At 28.3% G+C, this 27046-nt stretch overlaps 3 protein-coding genes across 6 annotated transcripts; 2 read left to right on the top strand and 1 right to left on the bottom strand.

The window, feature by feature from the left end:
- The first annotated feature begins 390 nt into the window (after positions 1 to 390).
- Positions 391 to 10395, top strand: LOC124946898. The gene is made up of 7 exons (XM_047488309.1): positions 391 to 625; positions 930 to 1190; positions 8312 to 8540; positions 8628 to 8765; positions 8850 to 9047; positions 9323 to 9562; positions 10139 to 10395. The coding sequence occupies exons 3-7, from the start codon at positions 8313 to 8315 to the stop codon at positions 10352 to 10354; spliced, it is 1020 nt and encodes a 339-aa protein (XP_047344265.1). The 5' UTR covers positions 391 to 625; positions 930 to 1190; position 8312; the 3' UTR covers positions 10355 to 10395.
- Positions 10396 to 11996: 1601 nt separating this feature from the next.
- On the bottom strand, positions 11997 to 24197 carry LOC124946883 (WD repeat-containing protein 48). 2 transcript variants are annotated; one of them, XM_047488261.1, is made up of 13 exons: positions 23847 to 24197; positions 22944 to 23098; positions 18493 to 18709; positions 18156 to 18368; positions 17795 to 18090; positions 17521 to 17706; positions 17103 to 17420; positions 16868 to 16970; positions 16614 to 16779; positions 16344 to 16535; positions 15986 to 16232; positions 15781 to 15905; positions 11997 to 15689 (listed from the first exon to the last, which is right to left on the bottom strand). In XM_047488261.1, exons 3-12 carry the CDS (start codon positions 18701 to 18703, stop codon positions 15843 to 15845), a joined length of 1995 nt encoding a protein of 664 aa, XP_047344217.1. In that variant the 5' UTR covers positions 18704 to 18709; positions 22944 to 23098; positions 23847 to 24197; the 3' UTR covers positions 11997 to 15689; positions 15781 to 15842. The 2 variants fall into 2 exon arrangements, with proteins under 2 accessions (XP_047344217.1, XP_047344206.1); XM_047488250.1 differs by lacking the exons at positions 22944 to 23098; positions 23847 to 24197 and adding an exon at positions 19740 to 20273.
- LOC124946889 (CD2 antigen cytoplasmic tail-binding protein 2 homolog) lies at positions 20230 to 22328 on the top strand. Of its 3 annotated transcripts, none has more exons than XM_047488275.1 (7): positions 20230 to 20332; positions 20689 to 20847; positions 20954 to 21117; positions 21173 to 21362; positions 21498 to 21682; positions 21742 to 21859; positions 21939 to 22328. In XM_047488275.1, the coding sequence occupies exons 1-7, from the start codon at positions 20239 to 20241 to the stop codon at positions 22178 to 22180; spliced, it is 1152 nt and encodes a 383-aa protein (XP_047344231.1). In that variant the 5' UTR covers positions 20230 to 20238; the 3' UTR covers positions 22181 to 22328. The 3 variants fall into 3 exon arrangements, with proteins under 3 accessions (XP_047344231.1, XP_047344249.1, XP_047344240.1); XM_047488293.1 differs by having other exon boundaries at positions 20306 to 20481; XM_047488284.1 differs by having other exon boundaries at positions 20306 to 20592.
- Positions 24198 to 27046: the final 2849 nt, after the last annotated feature.

Raw genomic sequence — 27046 nt, 5'->3', positions numbered from 1 at the left:
ACTAAGTTCTTAATCATTAATTATTAATTTTTAATTAAATGAAACTTTTTAATTGATTTTTTTTTTTTTTTTTTTTTTTTTTTTTTTTTAAGGACACAATTAAAAAACTATAAGTCACTTTGGAAGAAGAAAAAAGTAAAATATATGTATATATACGATTGTGTGTGTGTGTGTATAAGTAAGTAAAAGACAAAAATTAATATTTAAAAAAAATTAAATAATAAAAAAGATATATGTTTCTCGTTAATAAATTATTAAAATTTGTTTAAGATGACAACAGTGTACATCGTAGCTTCGTTAAGATATAATAGGATGTTGAAGCGGACCCATTCTATTGTTTAAAGGCATCATGAGTCAGAGCTTATTGACCACTCATGTGGGCGTATTCCTGTCTATAAGTATATACAAAGCAAAATGACTTTCTTCGATGAAAGAAAATATATTCATAGATTTATATATGTATAAAAATCCGAATGCTATACTTCTTCGTCCTTCGATTTGAAACGATCGTTATTACCTTTTTTACCGTAGATCCAAACGATTCCAATAACACACATCCGGCTTAATAGAAGAAAGGAATTAAAATTAGAACGTTTCTTGTCACGAAACTTTGTCATTTTTATCCGTAAGTAATTGTATATCATAATTGAGATTTTTTTTACAATTTTTCTCTTTTTTTTTCCCCTTCCCTTTAATTTACCATTGACATTTATAAGCTTTGCACGATAGCAATTGATACTCTTATTTGATTCATTAAGATTACTCGAACTTGATATTTGAAAATATTAATTTTCTATTTTTTTTTCATTCATTCATTCACTAAAAATTCATTTTACATATATATATATCTAAAATAAAATGTGTGTGTATATATATATATAAATGTCGTACAATAATAGACTATTAATTTGTTTGAATTTTTCTTTTAGGATTTACGAGATCTATGAATTAAAGTGGAAGTGCGAATCAATGGAGAATAAGAGAATACGATGTTGTTCTGAGTGTCTCTCCACTCCCCACTCTGATAGAGAATCCAGAGTTATATACCTGGTGGAGGCAACTTTCAGCGGGTCGCACTATATAAGAGAATGACGAGCCGACCGCCCATGATAAAAGCTCGTGTGTGTTGTCAATCCTGTGTACGTGCTCATTGTTAACTTTCCCTCTCTACCTTCGTGTCTTGTCGACAGGTAAGTGAGGTTCCAACAAAAATTTTAGTTCTTTCTTAGTTCAAAAAAAAATTTCTTTCTCTTCTTTTCTTTTCTTTCCTTTTTTTCTTCGTTTTCCTCTTTCTTCTCCTCTTTTATCTTTCTTTCTCTTTGCACAGAAGAAAAAGTAAGCGACATGGCGACATCAAAAAAAAAAAAATAAAAAAAAGAAAAGCAAAAGCAAAAGCAAAAGCAAAAGCAAAAGCAAAAGTAAAAGTATAAACAAAAACAAAAGAGAAAAATATAAAGGCAAATCTTTCCTGTTCAATTTCTTCGAATTCGTGCGATTACGATCTAAGGAACAAGTGAAGTGTCTTCTTCTCATAGTTTTAATCTCAGATTATTTTTCCAAAAAGAAAAAAAAAAAAAAAAAGAAAAAAGAAAAAAGAAAAAAACGATATTATCGATATTAATATTCATGACAGTGTGAAATCTACGGTGTTACTTTCGAGATATGCACTTTGTGTACTAGATAAGTTAATATGAATATCTTCGTATTGATTGATCGTATATTAATTGTTGTTTCTTTTCTCGAAGAGGAAGAAAGAAACAAAAAAACCCCATGAAAAATAAATAGAAAAAAAAAAGATTAAGAAAGAACAATGAAAGAAAAGAAACGAAATTTTAATATCGCGAACGACACGCGTGATTTTACTTATACGCATAAAGAGAGAGAGAGAGAGAGAGAGAGAGAGAGAGAGAGAGAGAGAGAGAGAGAGGCAAAGATCGAGGTATGATATTAGGGCAACGTCCGACACGATTATAACACATAATTAAACTGGTTCGTGTATCATGAAATGAACGATACCTTTTTGTCGGCGTTGGAAAATGTATAAAATTAGTTTGGTCACGCACGGTGTGTCAAGAGTTATGACACGTGCCACTCGGAAATCTACGTGTGAAAACCGGTCGCAAATCTTACGATTACGAATCAGGAACGAATTTGCAATCGTGAATAAAACTGGCTGATAAATCTAAAGATTTACTTGCAATATACGTATATATAAATAACTTTGACATCTCGAATAATTTCCCTTTATCAATCATATTAAATTATTAATTTTTATTATATAATTAAATTATTACTATTACTTCGATTAGTACTTTCTCTCCTTCTCTCTCTCTCTCTCTCTCTCTCTCTCTCTCTCTCTTCCTCTCCCTCTCTCTTTTCAATTGTTCTTTTTTTGTTTTGTTCTTTATCACGATTAAAATACAACTTATTATAACTACAACTTTTATTATATTTTTTTTACATTCTTCTTTTCTCTATTTTTTTGTGTTACTTTTGTTTTTATTGATACATCGAATAGAAAGTTTATTTGTAATAATATTCGATCTCTCTCTCTCTTTCTTTTTCTTTCTCTTTTTCTTTGTGAGAAAAATATTAATTATCTCGTCAAATATAAATTGACGATATTTCTATTCAATTAAAAATTCTATACAATTTCTGTTTTCCTGTCGCTAGAGAATTCACGTAGAATTGTGAACGTCTGGAAGAAAAGAAAAGAAAAGAAAAAAAAAAGAAAAAAAAAAATGTCGCTATAGCAATAAAGTGTGCTCCAGATTTCCTTAAGAGCGTGTCCAGAACCAGTCGAGTGGTTGGTTGGTTGGTTGGTTGGTTGGTTGGTTGGCCGGTTACGTGTTCCTGCACGCGGATTATATTATATAGCCGCGTTCTCCGCATTTATACTTGCGGGACAACTATCTCTTTTTATATTATGCAATTGCTTTCTTCGACCGGTGAACATTTTTAAAAGAAGCCAGCGTATTTAATATACCCCGCCTATTTTCGTTTCTTCTGCAAAATTTCTAAAATTTCTATTTTTATTATCATACACTGTTATCTTAAATTTACAATTAAAAACGTACGATCAGTTGTTTAGATGTGAATGAATTAAAAAAAAAGAGGAAAAGAAAAACACACAAAAAGGGGGGGAAAAGAAAAAACGAAACAAAAAAGAAAAAAAAAAAAGAAAGAGGATAACAAAAAATTATTCGTTTCACATCTTTTTCAATTTTCTTCGTTTCGCATCTGTCATTTTCCAAATTTTTATCATCAAGGAAAATATTTATATATTATGTCATGATATATTAACGTGTAAATGATTATGAAAGTGGCTAAAATAAGAAACAAAAAAAAAAAAGGAGAGAAAAAGAATAAGAAAAATAAATAAATAAAAAACATGTTTTTATTTTATAAAAAAAAAAAAAAAAGAAAGAAAAAAGAAAAAAGAAAAAAGGAAATAAAGAACGCAAAATATTATTATTACTTTTCATAATTACTAATTCGTAATGTTCAATGTTGAATATTAAATTGTGATTAGGATTAATTTAATGGGAAAGATGTATCAGATAAATGAATAACTCAAGTATTCTAATCGCGTTCCAAGTGACAGTGATACTTGACCCGTACGATACTTCATCGCATTACGATCGGCCTTACGCAACTCAATGCTTTATTCTCCAACAAGCCGCAGGAATGAGACCATATGCAATTGGAGAAATGTCTATCACGTTGCATTTCAGATCTCGACAATGATTCTGAATTAATTCCAACTCGAACAGATGAAAAATATCGATTAGCGATTTACGTAGAACGAACACGTAATATCAGATTATTATTTTATTGCGATTATGTGAAAACAGGAAGAATTGTTTCTTTTCTCTTTTTATTTGTTTTGTTTGTCTTTCTCTTTTTTTCTTTCTTTCTTTCTTTCTTTCTTTCTTTTGTTTCTTATTTTCTTTTTCTTTTTCTCTTTTTTTTTTTTTTTTTTTTTTTTTTTCTTTTAACGCGATCGACTCTATTCACCAATCAATTTGAAAGTTTCAAATCGATCTGATCTGTCTCATTGCGCTATCGGAGAAATCTCGTCGAATTATATGAAACGGAAGGAGATATTTAAATCTATTTCACTTTAAATAATATTCACTGTGGTATGTTAATTACAGATAAAACCAGCTGCAACGTAATAAAAAGAAAAAAGAAAAAAAAAAAAAAAATAGATAAATGATAATTATCGTTTCAATAGAATTTACATATACGCGTGTGTTATGTATATACATAGAATGTTTTATTAAGGAAATCAATATCTACGTTCGGATATTTATCTGTATAAACTAGAATTTTCGTCGATCGAAAACTAGTTCAATATATATATATATGTGTCGAACTAATAATGTATTAACTCAGAAAACTTTCTACAAGATAATTCCGAGCACAGTAATCGATTTATATCTTTTTCTTTCTTTTCTCTCTCTCTCTCTCTCTCTCTTTCTCTTTTTTCTTTTTTCTTCTTTCTTCTTTCTACATCTTACGCTTGATCGCGCCCACGCAAATATTTCGTGCTTTCGTACGATTTATTTATGTAATATTCACGATCGAATTTATGATTTTCCTTCGTTTTTAAAAAAAAGTCAATTAAAAGAGCAAATAGAGCGTATATAATTATTTGAGTCAAAAAAAAAAAAAAGAAAAAAAAAAAATAAGAAAAACAAGAATTAAATAATACGAGCCACTTACAAAATTTTCTATCGATCGTTTCAAATACTATCGATAAATTTCATCTATCACTTTTATTATAATCATCTATCTTCAAATGAAACTAGTATCAAATTAATTTTCATCTATCCCTTTCGTTGTATAATCATATTAACATCATATTAAAACTTTTATTAAATAATTTTCATCCATTCAATTTATTATAGTCATTTAATTTCTAATCAAAATTATATCGAATAATTAAGATCTATTCTTTCATTATAATTTATAATCGTATCAAATAATTTTTATCCACTCTATTATCCTAATTATCTACTTTATAGATATAAATTAAATTTATTATTTTATTAAGATATATATATATATATCTTATTCTTATTTTTTATCTAAATGCAATAGATAAACGTGGACTTACCGAATGGTAGCAAAATTAAATTCAAAGAGAAGAATGACAAATGTGAGAACGATTTTTCTTTCTTGACGGATGTACGAAATTGAAGAAATTGGAATGAAAGAATGAAAAGAAGAAAGAAAGAAAGAAAGAAAGGAAATAAAGTGAAGAGAAAAGGAATCATGTCGGAACGATCGAATTCCATGTGACATTCGGAGTAGAACCAAAAAGTCGATGTCCTTTCCAAGCGTTACGAACGTAACTTCGATATCTTTCACGATCGATCCTTTTATATGTATATATATATATATATATATATATATATATATATATATATATATATACACTATATAACATACAACGAATAAGTCGACTTGAAGATATCCGATACAGACACGTTTGTTTCTTTCTCGTTCTTTTTTCTCTTTGTCGAGCTGATTTTTATACGCAGTCCCCTCTCACTTTCACTCGATCGAGTCTCGAGCCACCAACCAACCACTATTCTTAACAATCAACTTCAACCATCACCTTTTATAATGTTTCAAATACAAACAGAGAAGGGCCAATAGAAATTTTTAATTTCGATCATCTCGATCAAATTAGAAATGAAAAAAATCATAATTCATACTAACACCTATCGTCGTAATCATTAAAAATTTCAATCGTTTCAAATATAATCTTTCAACGAAAATTCAAAATCGATCGTCTGTTAAATATATCAATCATCCTAATGCTATCGAAAAAAATCGTGATAATTGTAACATCGATCATGAAAATCATTAAAAGTTTCAATCGTTTCATTTGTAATTTTTCAATGAAAATTCGATCGAAACGATCGATCGATCAATCCATAAATAAAAATATCGTGATCATTTTAAAACTAATCGTTAAAATCGTTAAAAAATTTCGATCGTTTTTCATACGATTTTTCTTAGAAAATTCGATCGATCATTTCGATCGATCATCTTAAATATATCGATCAAAATGTAAAAGTGAAAATCATGACCATCGATCGTCAAAGTCACGGATAAATTATAGTAATTGCGAGAAATTATTTGGAAAGTAAGTAGTCTCCTATAAAAAAAAAAAAAAAAAAATATATATATATATATACTCTTTCATAAATTGATTGGATACATCAACGATTTCTCGTTAATTTATTTATAACGTTATTAACTTGAACCTTCTTAAGGAATTGGTTTACGTAAGAACGCATTAATTATTAAACGAAAAATGATAAAAATATTTGACTCTTGACCTTTTCCAGCCTACGTACAGAGAAAGATTCTTATGTAACGAGTCATAACTTTTAGGTTGCACTTTCAATTCTACGATAAGAACAGGTGCACAGAGAAGATATGAGCATTTTGATTAGGTTAACACGAGTCTAATTAATTGACGATTAGATCGATCTCATTAAACTAAAAATTATTAGATAATCGTTATCATCATGATCGTGCAAATGTAATATATAATAATTAAAAAAAAAAAAAAAATAATAATAATAATAAAGAAAAATAAATAAATCGAAAGGATTCATTCGATCAAATGAGCTTCATGATTGGATTTGCATTCACTTTATCATCATCATCATCATCATCATCATCATCATCATCATTTGAATACAATATAGAATGAGTATTAGAAGGAATAACAAAAGGGACGTTTAATAGAGTTAAATAGAGTCTAAGACGAATAGATAGAAAGTTGAAAAAATAATAACAACGAATTGAAACACGTGTTTTTCTAAACGCTAATATTAATGTTAGTGTTGAAGGATGAATGGAAGATGATAAAAATTAAGTTCCTATTCAGTTCCTATTCAATTACAATTATATTGTAAATAAATTAGATTCTATTTATCATTATTATCATCATACCTCATCATCATGATCATTTCAAATGTAATTTAAAATAAATCGAGAAAAAAAAAAATATATATGTATATATATATATATATATATATATATATATAAATATATAGATCAGTCAAATCGGAAAGATTCATTCGATCAAATGAGTTTCGTCTCACATAAAGAATCTTTAACGAATCGTGAAATCAAGCACTTGTCCGAGTTTTGCATGCTTAGAAAGTGGTAACACGCTTTCCACACAGCACATTGCCAAGCAAACCATAAATGGAGCTAGTAAAATGAATAATAGGCTATGTTTAACTGTCAAAAAAAGATTCATGTGAGATTTGAAATATGAACTTTTTCAATTGAACGTGTGACAATATTCTGATCGTTTCTCCATACAAATGTGTCTTTTCGTAGACTCGAATTGATTGATTTTTTTCCTTTTTTCTTTATTTTTTGTTTTTTTTTTTTTTCTAAAAATATTAAAATCATCGATTTGTTCTTCTTAAGAATATTCGTATTGTTGTTACATTTACAATATTGATCGAAAGGAAACTGAAACGTGGAAGTTCAAATAGATACACTTTCGATTGAACGAGACAATATTACCATAATTTTTTTTTTCTTTTTCTATACAAACGTGTCTTCGTGTTTGTCTACTCAAATCGATTGATTTTTGTTTAACAAACAAATCATTGATTTGTTTTCCTTCGTAAATATTCTTATTTACTTATATCAAACATTTTTATGATCCATCATAAACGATCCCTCACACGAGACAAGTATGTTTTCTCTTCGCCTAAAACAAATGAATTCTAATGTATATTTGTGTGTATGTGTGTGTTTCTTTTTTTATCTTTTTGCATTTAGCTTTCCAGTTTATTTCCATAAACGGAGAAAACGTTCGTTCATCGACATGTAAAAGGATCATGAATGAAGAGAAAAGTAGAGAAAAATAAAATGGAAAGAGGAATAAAAGAGGGAGAGAGAGATAAAAAGACGTAGAAAGAGATGATAGAAAGTGGTGTTTTAGATAGCGCCAATTGGCCGAAATAAAGCACTTTGCCATTGGCTTTCTAAAAGTTTTACTCTTGTACTTTCGCTTTGACGAACATAAGCTTAGAAATCATGCAAATACAATGTATAAATGACGTTAATAAGCCATCGTAATTTTGTATAATTGAGTGAACTTCGATGGTCAAGGTTACTTTCACTCGAGTATATACATAAATATATAATACGTGAATATGCGTGATACTTAAGAGATCGAACATATTTATTATATTTATTATGAAAGTATCATAAAAATTTATAATCGTAAAATTAATTCAAACTTTCTCATTGATTATTTCAGAATGTATCGTATTTGTCTGCTGTTCGTAATCGCGACATCAGTGGCGCAAGGTCCTTACGATTTAGAATCAAGAGCTGTAACTCTTCCTGGCAAGCCAACATTAGGGCCACTTTATACGTCCGCATTAGGTGGGAGTCAAGGTTTTCGTGATAACAGTTACGAAGATAATGCTGTAACACCCACCCCATCGTCTGCTCCACTTTACAGAAATCCGAATAATCAACCACCCGTAATATCAAATTCTTTTTAATTATTGAAATTCCATTTGGAATATAATGATGACCAGGTAATTTTTTATCTTCATTTTGTATTTTAGTTGTATCGTAAACCAACATCGTCACCGCTCGATGGTTCTCATGATTATCAATCAAGTGTAAGAGTAGGAGGTGGTCCACCACCACGTGGTCCACCACCTCTTCGTGGTGGTGGTGGTCCGATTGGTCCCAATGGCCCGGTACTTAGATCATAACATTTATTTATCATTAATAGAGAATTATCATTGAAATTAGATCATATCAAATAATAATTTTTATTAAAGATCAATGCGGAAGAAATCGAGGAAGAGAAAGAGGAACCGGATCGTTTGACCCTTCTACTTCCTCAGAGCAAGTTCGATTGTGTTGGTAAACAAACTGGATATTATGCCGACGAAGATTTGCATTGCGAGGTCTTCCACTATTGTCATGAAAATGCGAAACATTCCTGGATCTGTCCAGAAGGATTTACATTCCATCAGGTAATTATTGGCACGTGACTTGAACATAAACAACAATTTTCACTTTACGATTTGGCATGATCGTAACAAATGCGGTATGTGCTCTTAAACTTTGAAAAAATTCCAAATAGCGGCTTAGACCGCAGCTGTGCGCCAATTTATTTCAGAATAACTTCCGGGGTAAAGGACCTCGTATTTCCTTCCTAAGGAAATATAAAATGAAATAGTATCGTCAAACTATACTACTTTCGCTTTTCACCAATCAAAGGTCATTAACTGATGGCTTTATGTTTAAGGTTCACCTAATTTGTATGCCACCGAGCGGTGATATCAGTTGCAAAAAGAGCTCGCAATATCATTTCGTCAATGAATATCTTTACAAACCATTGAACCAAGCTGAAGCTGAAACGAAACCTAACGTGACCTTGAGATACAGCGAGAGGTATTATCCAGCGGATATATATACCGATGAAAGGGAGGCAGGCGATTATCAGATCACTCCTACGTCAGCACCTGTTCGACGTCCTCTGCAACAGGTACCGTTACCATATCATTTCTGAAGACTCCTTAATCGTGATACCAGCACACTGACGTCCAACTTCAATAATTTGGATCCGTTTTCCGTGACGCGCCTGAATATATATAACTGGCTTGTTCAATGAAAAGCACGGGGGAAAAAAAAGAAAATCAATGAACGAATGGATCTTCGTTCACGATCAACGTCATCATTATTCGCATGTTGTTGTTCATTATTGTTATTTATGAAGTTGAAATATAGATTGGATTTCTTTGTGCATGTTGTCTTTCTCCTATTCTATATCTTTTCTCTTTCTCTTTTTCTCTCTCTATTCTTCCATATTCTCAAACTTCTTTATCTTCTTCATACTGTCTTTTGCTTTGTTCTACACTTTGCTTACTCTCATGATTGCACTCTTACAAATTATGCCGCAACGTTATTCATCATGCTCAGCTTTTGAACCAGTTCGAATGATGAAATTTTTCGTTATCTTCGATAAAATAAATACCATAGAAAATACAACGAATAAAATTCGCAATAATTTATTCTCCTGTAGATCGTCATTTTCGTTTATTAAATTTTCCAATCCGTTCAGGTTTTCACCGGTCAACCATCAGCAGCTTTGAACAGCATTCCTTCGTCGGCACGTCCTCAAATACAAGTACCGCAATTTCGTCTACCGGTGAATCAAGTTTTTCATAGTCCCGAAGAAGTGAATATACCTCTTCAACATAGACGACCTCAACCACAACAGCATCAAGCGATCAGAAGATTCCCTCAAGTTCGACCTGCGGAAGAAGATTACGAGTAAACTCTGAGAATTTTTTTTCCCATATATATATATATATATGTGTGTATATATATATATATATATATATATATATATATATATATATTATTTTATTTTATTTTTTTTAATTCATTTCTTAAATTCATCGAAAAATTCGAAATTATTACTCAGAGAGACGTATATTAATTCGTTCGTTTCAAGATCATAAATATTCGTCTCATTGTCGTCATTTCATTTTTCATAAATTTTTTATCATACGAATCTTATTATCCCACTGTTTAATCGTATAAACGGCATCAATTTATTTGTAATTAATGGCATGAAAGTTGAACTATAGGGATAGAATCAATATATTTATTCTATTATTTTTCGGAGTAACACTCGTATCTCTCTCTCTCTCTCTCTCTCTCTCTCTCTCTCTCTCTCTCTTTCTCTCCCCCTTTCTCTCTAGCGTGCGCATTTCTCTTTTTTTTTCTTTCTTTCTTTCTTTGTTTTTGCTTTGCATTCGCAAATAAAAATTTTAAATGATTTCTTTGATATCGCGCGTCGGCTATGATCGTGTAAACACCAAACAAAAGAAAATATCCATTGCATATTATTATTATCATTAAATGATCTTCCTCGTTTCTAAAAACGAAAAAGAAAAAAAGAACTAATATTTTTATAACATTTTAACTTTCTAAGCCATTTTTTATCATTATTTCATTATTATAATTATTGTAAATAATAAGTGATAATAATTAGATAATAAAGCGAGATCGTATCTACGATTATTTTTATTTCATATGTATAATATGTAATTAATTCAATTAATTCAAAAGGAAGATCAATAAATTGTTACAGAGTTATTTTTTCCAATGATAATTATCAATATTTATGTATGAAACTTTTATCATTATGTATTTTTATTTCTTGAATAATATAATAACCATTCTTCAGCGGCGAGATATACAACGAATTTAATTCCGGAAAATTTTTATTCTTTATGAATGAAATTAAGTATTTACCGAAGAGAAAGTTTCCTCGTTCTTTCACGCGGTGTAATATGTAATGTGTGTAAATTGTAACATAAAATACATGCGAAATTACGTAAACATCTTATTCTGTATTAAATTATATGTTTTATTTTAAATATTAATTTTTTTTTTTAATAATGGTGTACATATACGCCGAAGTGATATCACGTTAATACAAAGTAGGCAATACCTATGAAGAAATCAACATTATTTCTTTCACAGTATATGAAATTATTCACATATCATTCTCGTTAATCTCATATTAATACTATTTCAAAATAAGTTTCTATGGATGATTTTCGCGATTATTACAGAGTATATGATAAATGGACAAAAATATAACAACCTCTGTAAGCACAAGATCAATACTGTCTCATCATATAATTTACAATTAAATATTATCAATTATCTTTAATACTGTACAATTTAATCATTGCAAGTACATTTCGTCATTAGTTTCATTTACTATTGTTAATTATGATGATGTTAATAATAATATAATAATAATAATAATAATAATAATAATAAATGATGATGCATACAATGTGTGACATTTGGATATGAACATTGTCTAATTTTTTAAATGAGGCAGTATCATTTGTAGTTTGAAGAAAAAAGAAGAAAAAGGAAGAAAAAAAACATAATCGTAATTTTTCCATAATTATACATTTTCATAATTTTTATACAGCATCCCTTTCTACCATGCATATCTGAATTTAAATGTTTTTCATTTCAGAATGATCATATACATAGAAAGAGTAAATACACTCTGATTCTGTATCTTGCAAAAGAATCTGTGCATCTGTAAGGAACACTGCTTTCAGTATAAAATTTGGCACTATTTTATATAACCATTCTCTTTATAAATAATAAACATTACCAACTATTTTTAAAAACTATGCACACAGTGTGATGCGAGGGCTCAATCAATTTGATTTTAAGCCATGCATATATTTTCGAACTGCAATTAGTGGAGTTTTGATATCTCATTTTACTACTGTATCCTTGAATGAATAAACAATATACATTTTTTTTTCTTTTCTTTTTTTCCCATTTTTTTTCTTTTTTTTTTCTTTTTTTTTTTTTTTTTTAATCAGGAAGGCTTACTAATATATAATAGTTTTTTCATAGATGAAATATATATATATATATATATATACATATATGTATGTATGCATACGTATGTGTGTATATACATATACATATATATATATATATATATAACATTTTTTCTACACAGTAACTTCATTCTAAAATACTTGCATTGTGTTAACTGATCGCAAAAAAATGTTTAAGAATACAATGAAGTGAGGAAAACAAAATAAATAAAATATCAAAAACATGAAAAATGCATTAGAAAATATTAATCCATAAAATACACTTAAACACAAAACAAATTAATCTAAAATTCAAAATTTTAATAAATTATTATTATATTCAATCTATATATAAGTGTAATATTAGAATGAAAGCATATATATCTTAACTATTACCACATACATGATTGTAAACAAATAATATGATAGTAATAAAATATAAAAATAATTAATAAATGCTTAATTTTTTTTTTGTTGTTTTTTTTTGTGAATATTAACATACTATTAAATTGTAATTTTTTTTCTTTCTTTTTGTTTTCTTTAAACAACGCAGTCACAACTTTCCATATCTGGTGGGTTTGCATTACTTTCTATAATATACAATTACAAATTTCGATTTTGATTTTATGACAATGAACATTTAATTATATTATCCTCCTGTGTGTGAGTATGTGTGTGTGTGTGTGTGTGTATGTGTGTTAAGATAGAAATGTATAGAAAAATTATAATTCGATATTATCATTCAAGATCTCGCGATATTTTTTATGTATATAAAATAAATCAATGGTTATAAGGTATAAGTTCCTGAGAGACACAAAGTATGTTTTGCAACTTAAAAGAATTTATCTAATAATATTAGAACATACTTAATTCTGATAATAAAACATTATGTTTGTTTATTGAAAATAGAAAAGATAGGAAAGGATTATTCATAAGTAAAAAGAAATTACAAATAAAAGGATCTTTCAATGCTATTTTAACGATCAAGTGATATTAGTTCTTAATGATCTTAGGCATTAAGATATGTATACTGAATGAAGTGGCACCCTGAGTAAGAGAGAGAAAATCTTAAATAAAATCAAATTCTCAAGAAGCAAGTGTATTAAACTGGCAATTATGGAAATATCTTATTTCACCCTATGTAAATGTTCTTGTACTTACATTTAATTATATATATTTAATTAAATCATATATATATATATATATGATTCTTTTGCTAATGGTTTGCATGCATATTTCTATTCTTCTCAAACCCCTTATTTAATGTAAATTTGATAAACTGTGATAAATTATTAATTTCTTTTTTGTTCTCTTTTTTTTCTTTTTTTCTTTTTTTTTTTTAAACGATGACAGCCTTTAACAATAAATGAACTAAATGATCTTACTTGTAATGTCATGTACATAAATATATCCTGAAACCAAGCTTTCAGGTGATACATTTTGAAATTATGTACTAATAAATGCAAAACTGATACATAATCTAAATATATAACATATTGCAAATCCACCAAAGATATGTTGTTTTAAAGAGAAGCAGTGTAACAGTTCATCACTGAAATATATATCTCCTACTACTTATCTGCTAGTTTTCTTTTTTTTTTTTTTTAGGTACATCTGAATTTTTTTCTGCATGATGTGATAATAATGCGATAATATGAACAATCTCTAATTAAAAAGAATAACGTGTCAATAAAATTGAAGATATAGGTCTATGTAAGAAATGTACTTGTATACATATTGCTGACATATAAAGATAAAAACAGGTTAAATATAACTAGGAATGTACATATATACCCTCTCCTCTCTCTCTCTCTCTCTCTCTCTCTCTCTCTCTCTCGCGCGCGATAGTTATTTCTCTAATTTGCTTTATCGACTCTACACGAAAAAAAATTATTCCGCTATTAAACTGCATTTCTTGCTATTCAAGTGATAATTTAGTAGCAGCATAAAATTATACTCTACCATAATGAAGTTACTCCCATCTTTCAAATTTTATATACACTTGGCTATATTTTTATATTAAGTAACCAATTCGATTATAATAGCACAATTCTTGTTATACGTGCAAAATCTTTTTTTTCGTGAAGAGAAGTTCGTTTATATTGTAGTACCTTAATGTTTATATCTATATATATATATATATATATATAGATATATATATATATATATATTTTAATAGTTACAGTAGTCCCCACAAGATCAAATTCTGTTGTAACATTTGTATCCCTTAATTAACAAACATGTATGTAATATAGATGATATTATGTATACACTTTAGGAGAGCCAGATTATTATTATTAATAATTTAATTAAAACTGGAAGTCCCATATAAGACAGAGTTTGATCTTGAAATCTTGAAGACAGATAAGTTCGTTCACTTCCCATATTACACATAGGAAATATTGAACTGGTATGATTTGGCTGTTCAAATATAATTTGATTAAAGGTAAATTGACATTTCCTTTTTTTTTTTCTTACTATGTTAATCATTTCGTAAGATATGAAGGCAGGTGTGGAGTACAATTGTCATGCTCTTGTAATTTTTTTTCTTTTCTTATTTTTCTTTTTTCTTTCTTTCTTTCTTTTTTTTCTGTATACCTTTAATAAATACCTAAAAATTTTACTAAAGGTTTTTCAAATAAAATATTACTCTTCTCTTATATTTATTAACGATTATATTAAATTTTACTAAAAAGTGATACTAAATTTATTTAGTATTAAAATCATTATCAGGGAACAATAGTAAGCAGTGATTTCCTGGGCCATGCACTTGATCTCCACTGTGCTTTTGCTATTATGTTATAGTGATACACTTCAAATGGGAAGACACTAACTGGCTGACTCTGACAAGCATTTTACTCTCTAATAAATATATCCAGGTACAAAAAGCATACTATTTCAAAAGCAAATGATTTGCAACCAAATTTTACATTTCCTGTTCACAAGAATAAGTTCAGCCACAGGATATAGACCAATTATATATATATATATATATATATATATATATATATATATATATATATACATATACATATACATATATATATATATATAAAATCAACAATTTCTGTTAATACTTCCACGTGTTATTGCCTATAAACTTATTCAATCTTATGTACTCCATAGGTGCCTCTGTTTTCATTGCTTTATGAAGCATCCATTGAAAACAGGCTAAATATTTCATAAAGTGAAGTTGGTATGTGATTTTGCACTCTACAAGTAGCCCATGTATTTTCCATTATTCTGTAAAAATATATTATTTTATATTAATCAAAATTAAACTTTTCTTTTTTTTTTTTTAATTTTGTAATAGAGAATTATCAGTGTCACTAACTTAACCACAGTACAAAACCAGGCACACTTCAGGGATCCATAATTTGATGTATTCAGCATTAACTATTTGACAGGACGATAATGAAGTGTTAAATCTGCTGAACTTTTCCAAATGAAATGTCTAACCTGCAATAATATCAAGACATTTTAAAAACGAAATTCTAAGGATTAAAATTTTCATTTAATATTTTGTATTTCCAACTTACAGTCCTTAAGTCCATAGATGGATCTAGAACTTGATCATTACATAAAATTTCAACTTTTTCCTCAGCTAATGAAGAGGAATCTGCATTAGAATCTGTATTTGCTCTATCTCCTGCTGGAGAACCACCAGATACGGAATTACCAACGCCAGTTACTAAACCAGAATCACTCCCTGCACAAAGTGCTTTATCAAAAATATGTTCTGCCACTTTTCGAATTTGTATAAAATCATTTGCAATTAAACGATCCCTTTAAAAAAAAAAAAAAGATAAGGAATATGAATGTATTAGTGATATATTTCTCTCTCTCTCTCTCTCTTTATATATATCAATGTAATTTCACATAGAAAATTTACATTACTTTTTCAGACTTTTCACTCCAGAACTTGCATGTGGAGTTAAATAAAAAGGTATTTTGATGAATTGTGGAAGATTTTTATTTGCTACGATATTAGATACCCATAATGGTACTGTATCATTCAATAATACACTTTCTGTTTCACCTGCAGCATCTCGAACTAGTAACCTACACATTGTTCTACCACCAACTTCACTAAAAATTTATAATTAATTTATAAGTATATTATTAATTTTCAATGGAAAATTAAATGTATTTAATAATTTGACATACCTGAAAATTACAGGTGTATGACCAGGTACAGAAAAATACAAATTTCTACCATTGTCATGCGTTGAACCATTTCCATCATTACCATTTCCCTCATTATCATCATCTGCATTCATTGGTCGCCACCAGTGTTCAAGGAGTGCTTGTAAAAGTAGACTTCCATAATTTACTATAAAGAATTTTAATAATATAATTTTTATACAATGATATACTATATTGTAAAAAAAAAAAAAAAAAGAAAAAAAAAAAAAAAATACCTTTTTGATCTTGACCCTTATTATCTGTTAGACCAGCTTCTTTAGCAGAAACCCATGCAGAAAAACAATCATTTTCATCTTGTCCTAAATGGATGCTCAACATCTATAAAAAAAAATTTTTCAAAATTGTTCATATCTTTTTTTGACGGCCAAGTCAATACATATATATATATATATATATATATATATATATATATATATATATATACTTGTCTAAATAAATAATAATACAAACCCCAGTCTTGAGATCAACATTAAACCAATTTGGAACATAAACCATTTTATTTCTCTTTTTTATTTCCTGTTCAAAATCTACATGACCTAAATCTTCGACTTTACAGGCTTTTAATACGTCATATAATGCTACATTTTCATCTGTATCTTTTGTTAGAACGTATCTCCTATCATTTAAGATATGACAATGTCGTATTGCAGGAGCTCCTAATATCCTCTGGCTCGGTTCAGTATTTAATGGTACACCAACATTTCCTGCCATTCCTCCAGTAGAATCACAATAATCTCCAATATCTTGCCAATCTCTTTGGCTTATAGACTAATATAATTAAATAATTTCCTTTGTTAATTACTTATTATCTATTAACAATAATGTAATTATTTTATTAGATTATATAAATTTAATAAACTTTAATTACCCAATTATTAATGGTAGATTCACTAGTTGCAACCCAAATACTAGATTGATCAGGGGTCATAGCCATTTTGAGTATGGGTTCTTTTTCTTCGCATATAACAACAGATTTATCAGGATGACTTAATTCAGTCATTACAACTCTCTTATCTCTACCACCTGATATTACATGACTAAAAGTATCTGTAGCCTAAGGGAAAAAAAAAAAAAACAATTGTAGCAATTGTAGAAATATTTACTCATAAATAGCCATTTAAAAGAAATAAAATTATAATTACCAATAATGCCCAAACACCTTCGTTATGTACTCTATAAGTTTGTAAACATCTTTGTTCTCCGAGTGACCATAATTTAATTGTGCCATCTGAACTTGCTGATAAACATTTTGTGCCATCTCTATTTAGCACTAAAGCTTTAATATTGTCTGTATGTCCACGCAGTTTCATAAGTTTTGTACAACACCTTGGATCCCATACTCTAAGAACTTTTTCTGTACTTCCACTTACTATAGCTGTTCCGGTAACATTCATAGCAAGGCTATATATCGAATCCTTGCTGCCAGACAAAGTTGATGCTACAACATTACTATATTTTAAGCAGGCTCTGTATTAATATATATAATTTGTTAAACGCACTTACTCGTCACTGTATTATTACTCGCAGTGAGAGCTGTGAGCGTATTTACATCCCAGAGGTAGATTGTTTTGTCTAAGCCTGCACTAGCTACTAATTCTCTGTCTTTAGCATATGCCAATGCTTTTACATAATCCCTATGAGTCCTTAATGTTGACATGCAAAATCCTTTATGAGCGTTCCAAACCTTGACAGTGGTATCAGAGCTAGCAGATATAACTATAAAAAAAGAAAAAAAAAAAAAAAAATTCATTTTGAATCAATATATATATATATATATATTCATAATATATATATTCTATAAACGATATATGAATATATCAATAGAAAATAAAATACATACGAGTTTTTCCGCTACAACATAAGACAATATCATTGACCCAATCTGTATGATGTTCCATAGACTGTATATAAGGTTCATTTATGTTCTTACAATTCCATATTCTTATAATGCTATCTCTGCCAGCAGAATAAAGTCTATGTAAAATTGGATCATATTGTAAAGAATTAACGCCAGCTCTGTGCCTTCTTTCTACTTCATCCCTTATAACCATGGATACCTTTATCAAATATTAATACAAAATAAAACATTTTTATTAAACTCATACTTATGACTTTTACTTGATATACAATATATATATATATATATATATATATATATATATATATATATATCTAATATTTTAATATGATAATATTAACAAAACAATTATACATTGAAAACTTGATAATTATGTTAATAGGTTAATAGGATAAAACGATTACATCATAATATTTAATTATATTATTTATTATTGTAGAAACGTAAAATTATAATAATGAAAATAAACGTCCATATTTTGGCCGTTTAAAATCCGTGCGTTTATATTTCATCCAAACAAGCAATATGGCGATCGTTGTATTATAATTTGATAATTGAACCAAGGTATGTTATGGTTCTACTGTAAACAATGTTGTCAACATTTGATATAAACATTAGGATTAATAAAAGATTTATTACTTCAATTTTATTCATATCGTTCAGAATGTTTCGTCGCCTATAATCAGATCGATTATAAAATTTGTTCTAACAACTTCGAAGGTTTCAAAAGTAATAATAAAATAAATGAAACAAAAAAATAACTCGACAGGTAGCTGACCTTTACACGTATCGTGTGTATCACATCTAATATATACATACATTGTCGTTTGAAGAAATATATTTATATATATATATATATATATATACATACATATATCATTATATATATATATATATATATATATATACATATATATAGATATATACTAAGAAAAGACGTATGATGCTTTAAAATCAATGTTTCGTTAGATACTAACGAAAATTTAGAATAAAATTGTTTCCTCATATCTTGAAAAAAAAAAGAAAAAAAAAAAAGAAAAAAAAAGAAAAAAAAAATAAAATAAAAAAGAAAATAAAAAAGTAATCAAAACCGACGAAGTATTGTCATAAACCTGATGTTCCATGAAATAAGATAAAATGAATAAGAGTAAAAAACGTACGAAAAATAATAAAGAATTTTTAAATATATAGCTAAATGAAAAGAGTGATAGGATAGACAATATACATACCTGTATCTTCTTACGTGTACTCTGTCCGCCTGTCTTATGGGCTGCCATTATTATATATCGCCGATATTATTTCGCTTATCCCCGTGGTAAAATTTAAGTTGCTAACGATGAAAACATTCGGAAAACGATTACTGAATTTCAAGCAGGATGGCGCGTCGCGAACCGTAAAACAAACCGGCTAGTTGAATCATCGTCGACCGTAACTGTAACCTCGCACGATTGTCTCAAGAATCGTGCTCGTATGAGGACGCGAAAACAATCCGTCGAACATTACGCCGTGTATGTCGGTATTCTTAGATTGCCATCATTCAAGTAATAATCTGTGATAGTACCTACTATCTCTTAGTATTCAATGGCGACCTCTAGGGTCCCTAAAATTTAATCTAAAATGTAAAAGATCGCCTACAATTTTAATTGTCCATCTACTCGGTCAGATGGCGCTTAAGTCGCGTCAATAAAGGCAACAACTTTTCAAACCTACAATAAATTTCTTTCCCTTATGGCATTGCCTGTTGGTACCATTGATTTACAAAAAAAAAAAAAAGAAACAATTTTTATTTCGTTACCAACTTTATCAACTCCATCGAAGAGAGGTACTAACCTCTGTAATATTTTTTCGTTAAATACGCATAAATATTTTTATTCTATTTAAATTATCAAAGAAAGAAATCATGTATATAAATGAATTCTTTATAGATAACGTATATTAATCGGATATAAGTGAAATTTTTATTGATAAGTTGTAAGTGAGAGTGAGATAAATTAAATAATTCAGTGAAATCTTTGTATCTTACTTGAAATATTTAATATTGTGACCTTTTAATATTTATTGTCATCGACAATTTCTGAATGTGTAATAGATATGTCTGAATTTTTATTTTTATTTCTTTATTTATTTATTTATTTTTTTTTAAATTTTTATTTTCTTTTTTTTTTTCTTTTCTTACAGATAATAAGAATCCATCGAAGATGTTGAAACGTACGTTCGAAGAAATGGAAGCTGCAGTAAATGAAAGGCAACCAGTCCAAAATTCTTTGGATTCGGATGAAGAGGATCAGGAAACCAATGAGGATACTTATAATGTGATGGATGAAAATGAATTTGAAGGTATTAAACTTTTATATCGTTATCTTAAGATTTATATATAAAATTTATAAAGATCTTTTGAAAAGTCAAAGAAGTAACGTTTACAAACGATTGAAAATATTCATAGGTGTCGAAGATGGTCCTACTGGTCCAGAAGTGAACGTAGGTTTTACCGCATTTAATATGAAAGAAGAATTAGAGGAAGGACATTTTGATAAAGAAGGTCATTACTTATGGAAAAAAGAAAAACAAATACGAGATAATTGGTTGGACAACATAGATTGGGTTCAGGTTGGTTAAGGTTTTTCTTTTTTTCTGTTTTATAAAGCTTCATAAATGTTTATAGGTAAAACCTAGATCTGGATCAAATATAACAAAAAAATTCAAAGAGAAATCTCATGGATTGGCCGATAGCGATAGCGATGATGATGATGATGATGGAGCAGACATTACATTTGATCCAGTTCATCTGTATAAACAAATATTAGATTATCTACAACCTGGAGAAACAGTATCTAAAGCATTATGTAGACTTGGTAAATTTTATTATTTCATAAAATACAATTCTTCTTTGTAATAGATTAATCATATATATGATATATATATATATATATATATATATATATATATATATGTGTGTGTTTATTGATTTATATTTATTTTATCTTTAGGCAAAGGTAAAAAGAGATTAACAAATGCCGAAAGGTGGAAGAGGAAAAAGGAAGGAAAAAGTTTACAAACGGATGATCAGAATTCTGCACAAATAACTAAGCTAACAGAATTAGCAAACGAGCTATTAACACGTACTGGCAACATGGACATATATCAAGAAAGTTATGAACAAATAAATAAAAAGGTAAGATATTTTACGTAACATATTGAAATTATATCATTTTACATAATTTATTGTCATAGGTTGAAGATCGTGGGAAACACTCTCATCCTTCTAAAAAGGAGGCAGATTTAGACATGTATTCCGATGACTTTGATGTAAAAGAGAAAGCGAAATTAGATGAAAAGAACACGGACAATGGTAAATTGATATTTATACAATTTTATAACAAATTTTGCGATTATCATTATTACATATATTTGTGCTATATTTCAAATAGATAAACAATTGGAAGACACGAAATTAGAAAATACAAAAAATGAGAATCAGGTAGAGGATGTAACATGGGAATTAAAATGGTCGCAAGAAGAAGGCGCCGAAGTACATGGTCCACATACGTCTGAACAAATGCATGCATGGGCAAAGGAAGGTTATTTTAAGAAAGGTGCATGGGTAAGAAGAACAGGTCAACAAAATCAATTTTATAGTGCAGCGAGAGTGGACTTTGAATTATATCTGTGACATATGACATGTACAATTGAAGAAAATCTTGTCATCATTTACTTTTGTAATATCAAATTAATTACCTTTTAACAAAAAGGTTTCAATCTTTGTGTATACGTCTTTAAAATTATCTTTATGCATAGATTCGATATATATATATATATATATATATATATATATATATATATATATATATATCGTATTACGTTTAATATATATTTACTCCACAGCATTTTATGAAATTTGCAAAAGTACATTAAAATTCGACGTTTATTGTAATATAATCAAATTTTGCCTGTCTATTTATGATTAGTGATTATAATGTTCATTCCATGTCAAATATATGTATATTACATTCCATCTGTAATTATTCTTAAATATCTCATATTAATTTTAATTTATAATCACTTTCATTCTTTATATAAAGATTTTTCAGGACATTATGGGTGATAATGAATATATAGCTTAAATGAACGTTTTATTCTTACCCAATATTATATTATATACATACATACATACATATATATATATATATATATATACATAATATACTTTTATATATATAAATATATATATATATATATATAATGTATATATATATAGTATATATAGTATAATTTATATATGTACCTACACATACCTATATATATATATTAATTATACGCGTATAATTTTATGATAACGATGGCACAAAGATAATAAGAAAATAGGCTTGAATAGATTTATATATAGGTATAACATAGATATACCGGCACGTATACGATCCTATTTATTTTCTTACCTGCGTTACTAATGCCCTTTATATTATAAAGAGCATCCCATGTGGCACTTAAGGCGGAGAAAAACTAATCACATGCTGGCGAGACTTCCTGCGCACATGCCGACGGAAATGGAACGAAAGAAACTTATGGCCTCTCTGCACGGAGTGTCGTAGCTCTAAATAAGACACGAGACTAAATCTATTTGTACCACGAGGCTGCAAATCTGTAGTCTAGTCATATTTTTTGAACGTCGCCGTTCGTAGAGATCTTCGAATATACAAAGAGTAGAATACTACGTAAATATGTACAAGAAATCTTTACAGACATTCGTACACAAGGGACACAAGAAGGACAAACGGATGGACAATAAGAAGCAAGGTCAATGAATGTGTAAGATGAAAAAGAAAAGAAAAAATAAATATATATATATATATATATACACACACACATATATATATATATATATATATATATATAAAATAAACAATATGTCGTATTCATTTAATTTGATCGATTAAAATTTTCGTAGTGATTTATTGACGAATGAAATTAAAGATATCGAAAACGACGATACGAATTTACGAAACTTATTTACGAATGATTTAAAAAAAAAAAAAAAAAAAAAAAGAAAAAAAAAAAATCAGAAGAAAAAGAAAGGAGTAACTAATTAATTCGGAACCTATTTTTAAACAGCCCGCACAAAAACTCTAAGAGTCTTCTTGTTAGCCACGTACAGGTGCATACATAATAACACTGTAGAACAAATTGTTATACTCCAAGCTATTAATCAAGCTTTATTCTATCGGCAGGTAATTTGTACGTTCTCCGTTATACTCGATGCATAAATATAAAGAATTATTTTTCTTTATTTAAATGTATTATATATTTTTATTAGCAATGTAAGAAATTTTTATACGACTTACTTAAAATAAAATACCATGCGTTTGCATTTTGGATGCGTTTCGTTTCGTACGACGACGACGAATATCCAAATTTTAATGCACACGCGTATAATCCGTGTACACGTACATATACATACATACGTATGCATACGTATATGCATTTATACGTATGAATACACACACACACACACACACACACGTAAATATATATATATATATTTATATAATTTATAATTATAAATTCTCGTACCTTTTTTTTTTTTTCTTTTTTTTTGTATAACATCCGCAAAAAATGTATTCGCGAGTGAATTATTAAGTTAGGTTATCTTTTTCTTCATATATCATACGATATATAGTACGTATGTAAAAAAAAAAAAAAAAAAAAAAAAAAAGGAGAAAAAAAAGGAAAAGAAAAAGGAAGGCAAAAAAAAAGAAAAGAATAGAAAAAATTAATAATATGAGTTCCTTCGTTCGTAATCGAGTATCAATAATAAATAATTGTAAAAGAAATCGTAAATATAAATAGCTACATACATACGTTAGATACGTATGTACGTTTGTGATGAGAGAACGTGATGAAACGTATGCATGCAATGTAGATACAAACGTACATATGTAAATACGTTAGTATTTTATTTTACATATGTACATACATACGTTAGCGCACGTGCATACCTATCTATGTACATATATATATATATATATATATATATTTGTTCGACCACGTTGGTAAGTCTCGAATGTTTAAAATGACCTCGGAACGACAAAATAGAACGAACGCGACTCGTGGAAAAAAGCGTTCAACGTAATAGTAAAAAAGAATAATTGTGAATGAAAAAAATAGAGAAAGAGAGAGGGAGAGAGAGAGAGAGAGAGAGAAAGAAATAAGGGAAACGTCGAAAACGCAAATCACGATTTCAACATTCGAAGCTTTTATCTAGCGTTGCTATTAAAAAAAGAAAACAATTACGCATGTTATTTACAGAGGACAACAATGAGAGATTTTAGACGAAGGAGACGACACATGGACGTTACGTACATATATATGTACAAAACATTAAAGTACATTGATTGGGTTCCATATATGTGTACATATATATATATATTACAATATATATATATATACATACATACACGTATATATACATATATATATTAATACATATATATGGTAATATTTATAAAGCTATATAATATATATATATATATATGAGTATATATATTGCCATATATGTTTTGTGTTAATATATATATGTATATATAACAAATAAAACGGATCTATCGACGCAATCAGTCATCGCTTCCAAGCGAGGAACGTATACAGACAAGGACAAAGAAAGGGATCAACAAACGAATAAGTACGCATTACAGTTAACAAATCGTATAAGCCGATTTCATAAGTTGTAAACAATTATTAAAATTATTTGTTCTATCACGATTGAGAGACACTCTTAAGATGATATCTCCAAAGGTAACCTCAATATATTGTCTAAACAATTTTAATTCGACATAAATATCTATATATGTATTTTTTGTATGTATATAAGTGTGTACGTATGTATGTGTGCGTATATATTTATATATTAATCGAGCCGATGATTAATATGAAAGTGATTATCTCAATTGTAAGTTTTTATTAGAGATATCAAAAGACGTTAATATTTTTTTTTTTTTTTTTTTTTTTTTATATGTCATACGCGTTATTTTTAATATTATTTAAAAAACATGAAAAAAAAAATATTATTTTTCAAGAGTAAATATATAATACTTACTTTTCTTTTTCTCTGCGCTCGTCATTTTATATATATATATATATATATATACACATACACATACACACATATATATATATTATACATAGAAAAATAATATTTAAATACATATAATAATTCAAATCCATCGAAATATATATTTGATGATAAAAAAAAAAAAAAAAAAATATATATATATATATATATATATATATATAAATATATATGCGACTTAGATCATTTTCATAATCACCAGATCATTATTATAATCTTTCGATGTATTATCATGTTATTAATATTTCAAATGAACGAAATACTTTTTTCTTTGCCTTTTTCATTAGTCGTTTGATCTACGTAGTTACGTGCATGGTATACATAAAGATGACGAAATGAAAGTTAAAAAAAAAAAAAAAGAAGAAAAAACAAAACTACGGAAAGATATGAAAAATTTATAATCGATTTGACAAAATATATGTAATATAATTTTATTTCTTTCTCTTGCTATATGAAATCGGCACTCATAGAGTAAATGTGTGTATGTGTATGAGAGAGAGAGAGAGAGAGAGAGAGAGAGAGAGAGAGAGAGAGAGAGAGAGAGAGAGAGAGAGAGAGAGAGAGAGAGAGAGTTGTAGATAAAGATAAAACATGGACATTCATCCAAACGTTTACTTACACGAGAAACGTGACGTACATTCGATATTTCGTTATATGTACATATAAAAATAACCTTCACCGTCGTCGTCGTCATCATCATCATCGTTGTGTCGTGACGGCTCTCATCTTTTTCGTACGACGCTTACACATACACATGTAGCAGTAGCAAAAGTAGCAACAGTAACAGTAGCAACGACGACACCCTTACAAAAATGTTCCCCCCCCTCTCTCTCTCTCTCTCTCTCTCTCTCTCTGTTTCTCTCTTTATCTTTGTTTTTTTTCTTTTCTTTCTCTCTCCTTCTCTTTCTCTATTTCTCTCGCTCGTATTTCCAAATAACTTTCTTTGGCCCTTTAGCCTCACAAATTTTTTCTCCCTTCTATTTTCTTCTTTATTTTATGCGATTGAACGTAAGGATATCCTTCGTGATAGGCAACGCGAAAGATAGAAAGAGAGAATGAGAGAGGGAAGAGAAAGAAAGACAGAGTGAGAGAGAGAGAGAGAGAAATTACATATTCCCTCTCTCTCTCTCTCTCTCTCTCTCTCTCTCTCTGTCTGTCCCTCTTCCTCTCTTATTACGCGTTATCACGTTTTCTGAATGATAGCAAGGGTGAAGAGAATCGAAAAATTGATGGACGCTCTTGAGAAAGAACGAATATATATATATATATATATATATATATATATATATATATATATATATATATAGTTATATTTTTTGTTCCTTCGTCCCTTAGTGTTTCCAATAAAGTCAAAAACTATCTATCTGTATGTATGTATGATATATAAATATACATATATATATATATATATAATAT

Source organism: Vespa velutina, chromosome 1 (genome assembly GCF_912470025.1).
Source record: "Vespa velutina chromosome 1, iVesVel2.1, whole genome shotgun sequence".
Taxonomy (NCBI): Eukaryota; Metazoa; Arthropoda; class Insecta; order Hymenoptera; family Vespidae; genus Vespa; species Vespa velutina.
The sequence above is the reverse complement of the archived record's forward strand: the minus strand, read 5'-3'. Positions and strand labels throughout refer to the sequence as shown.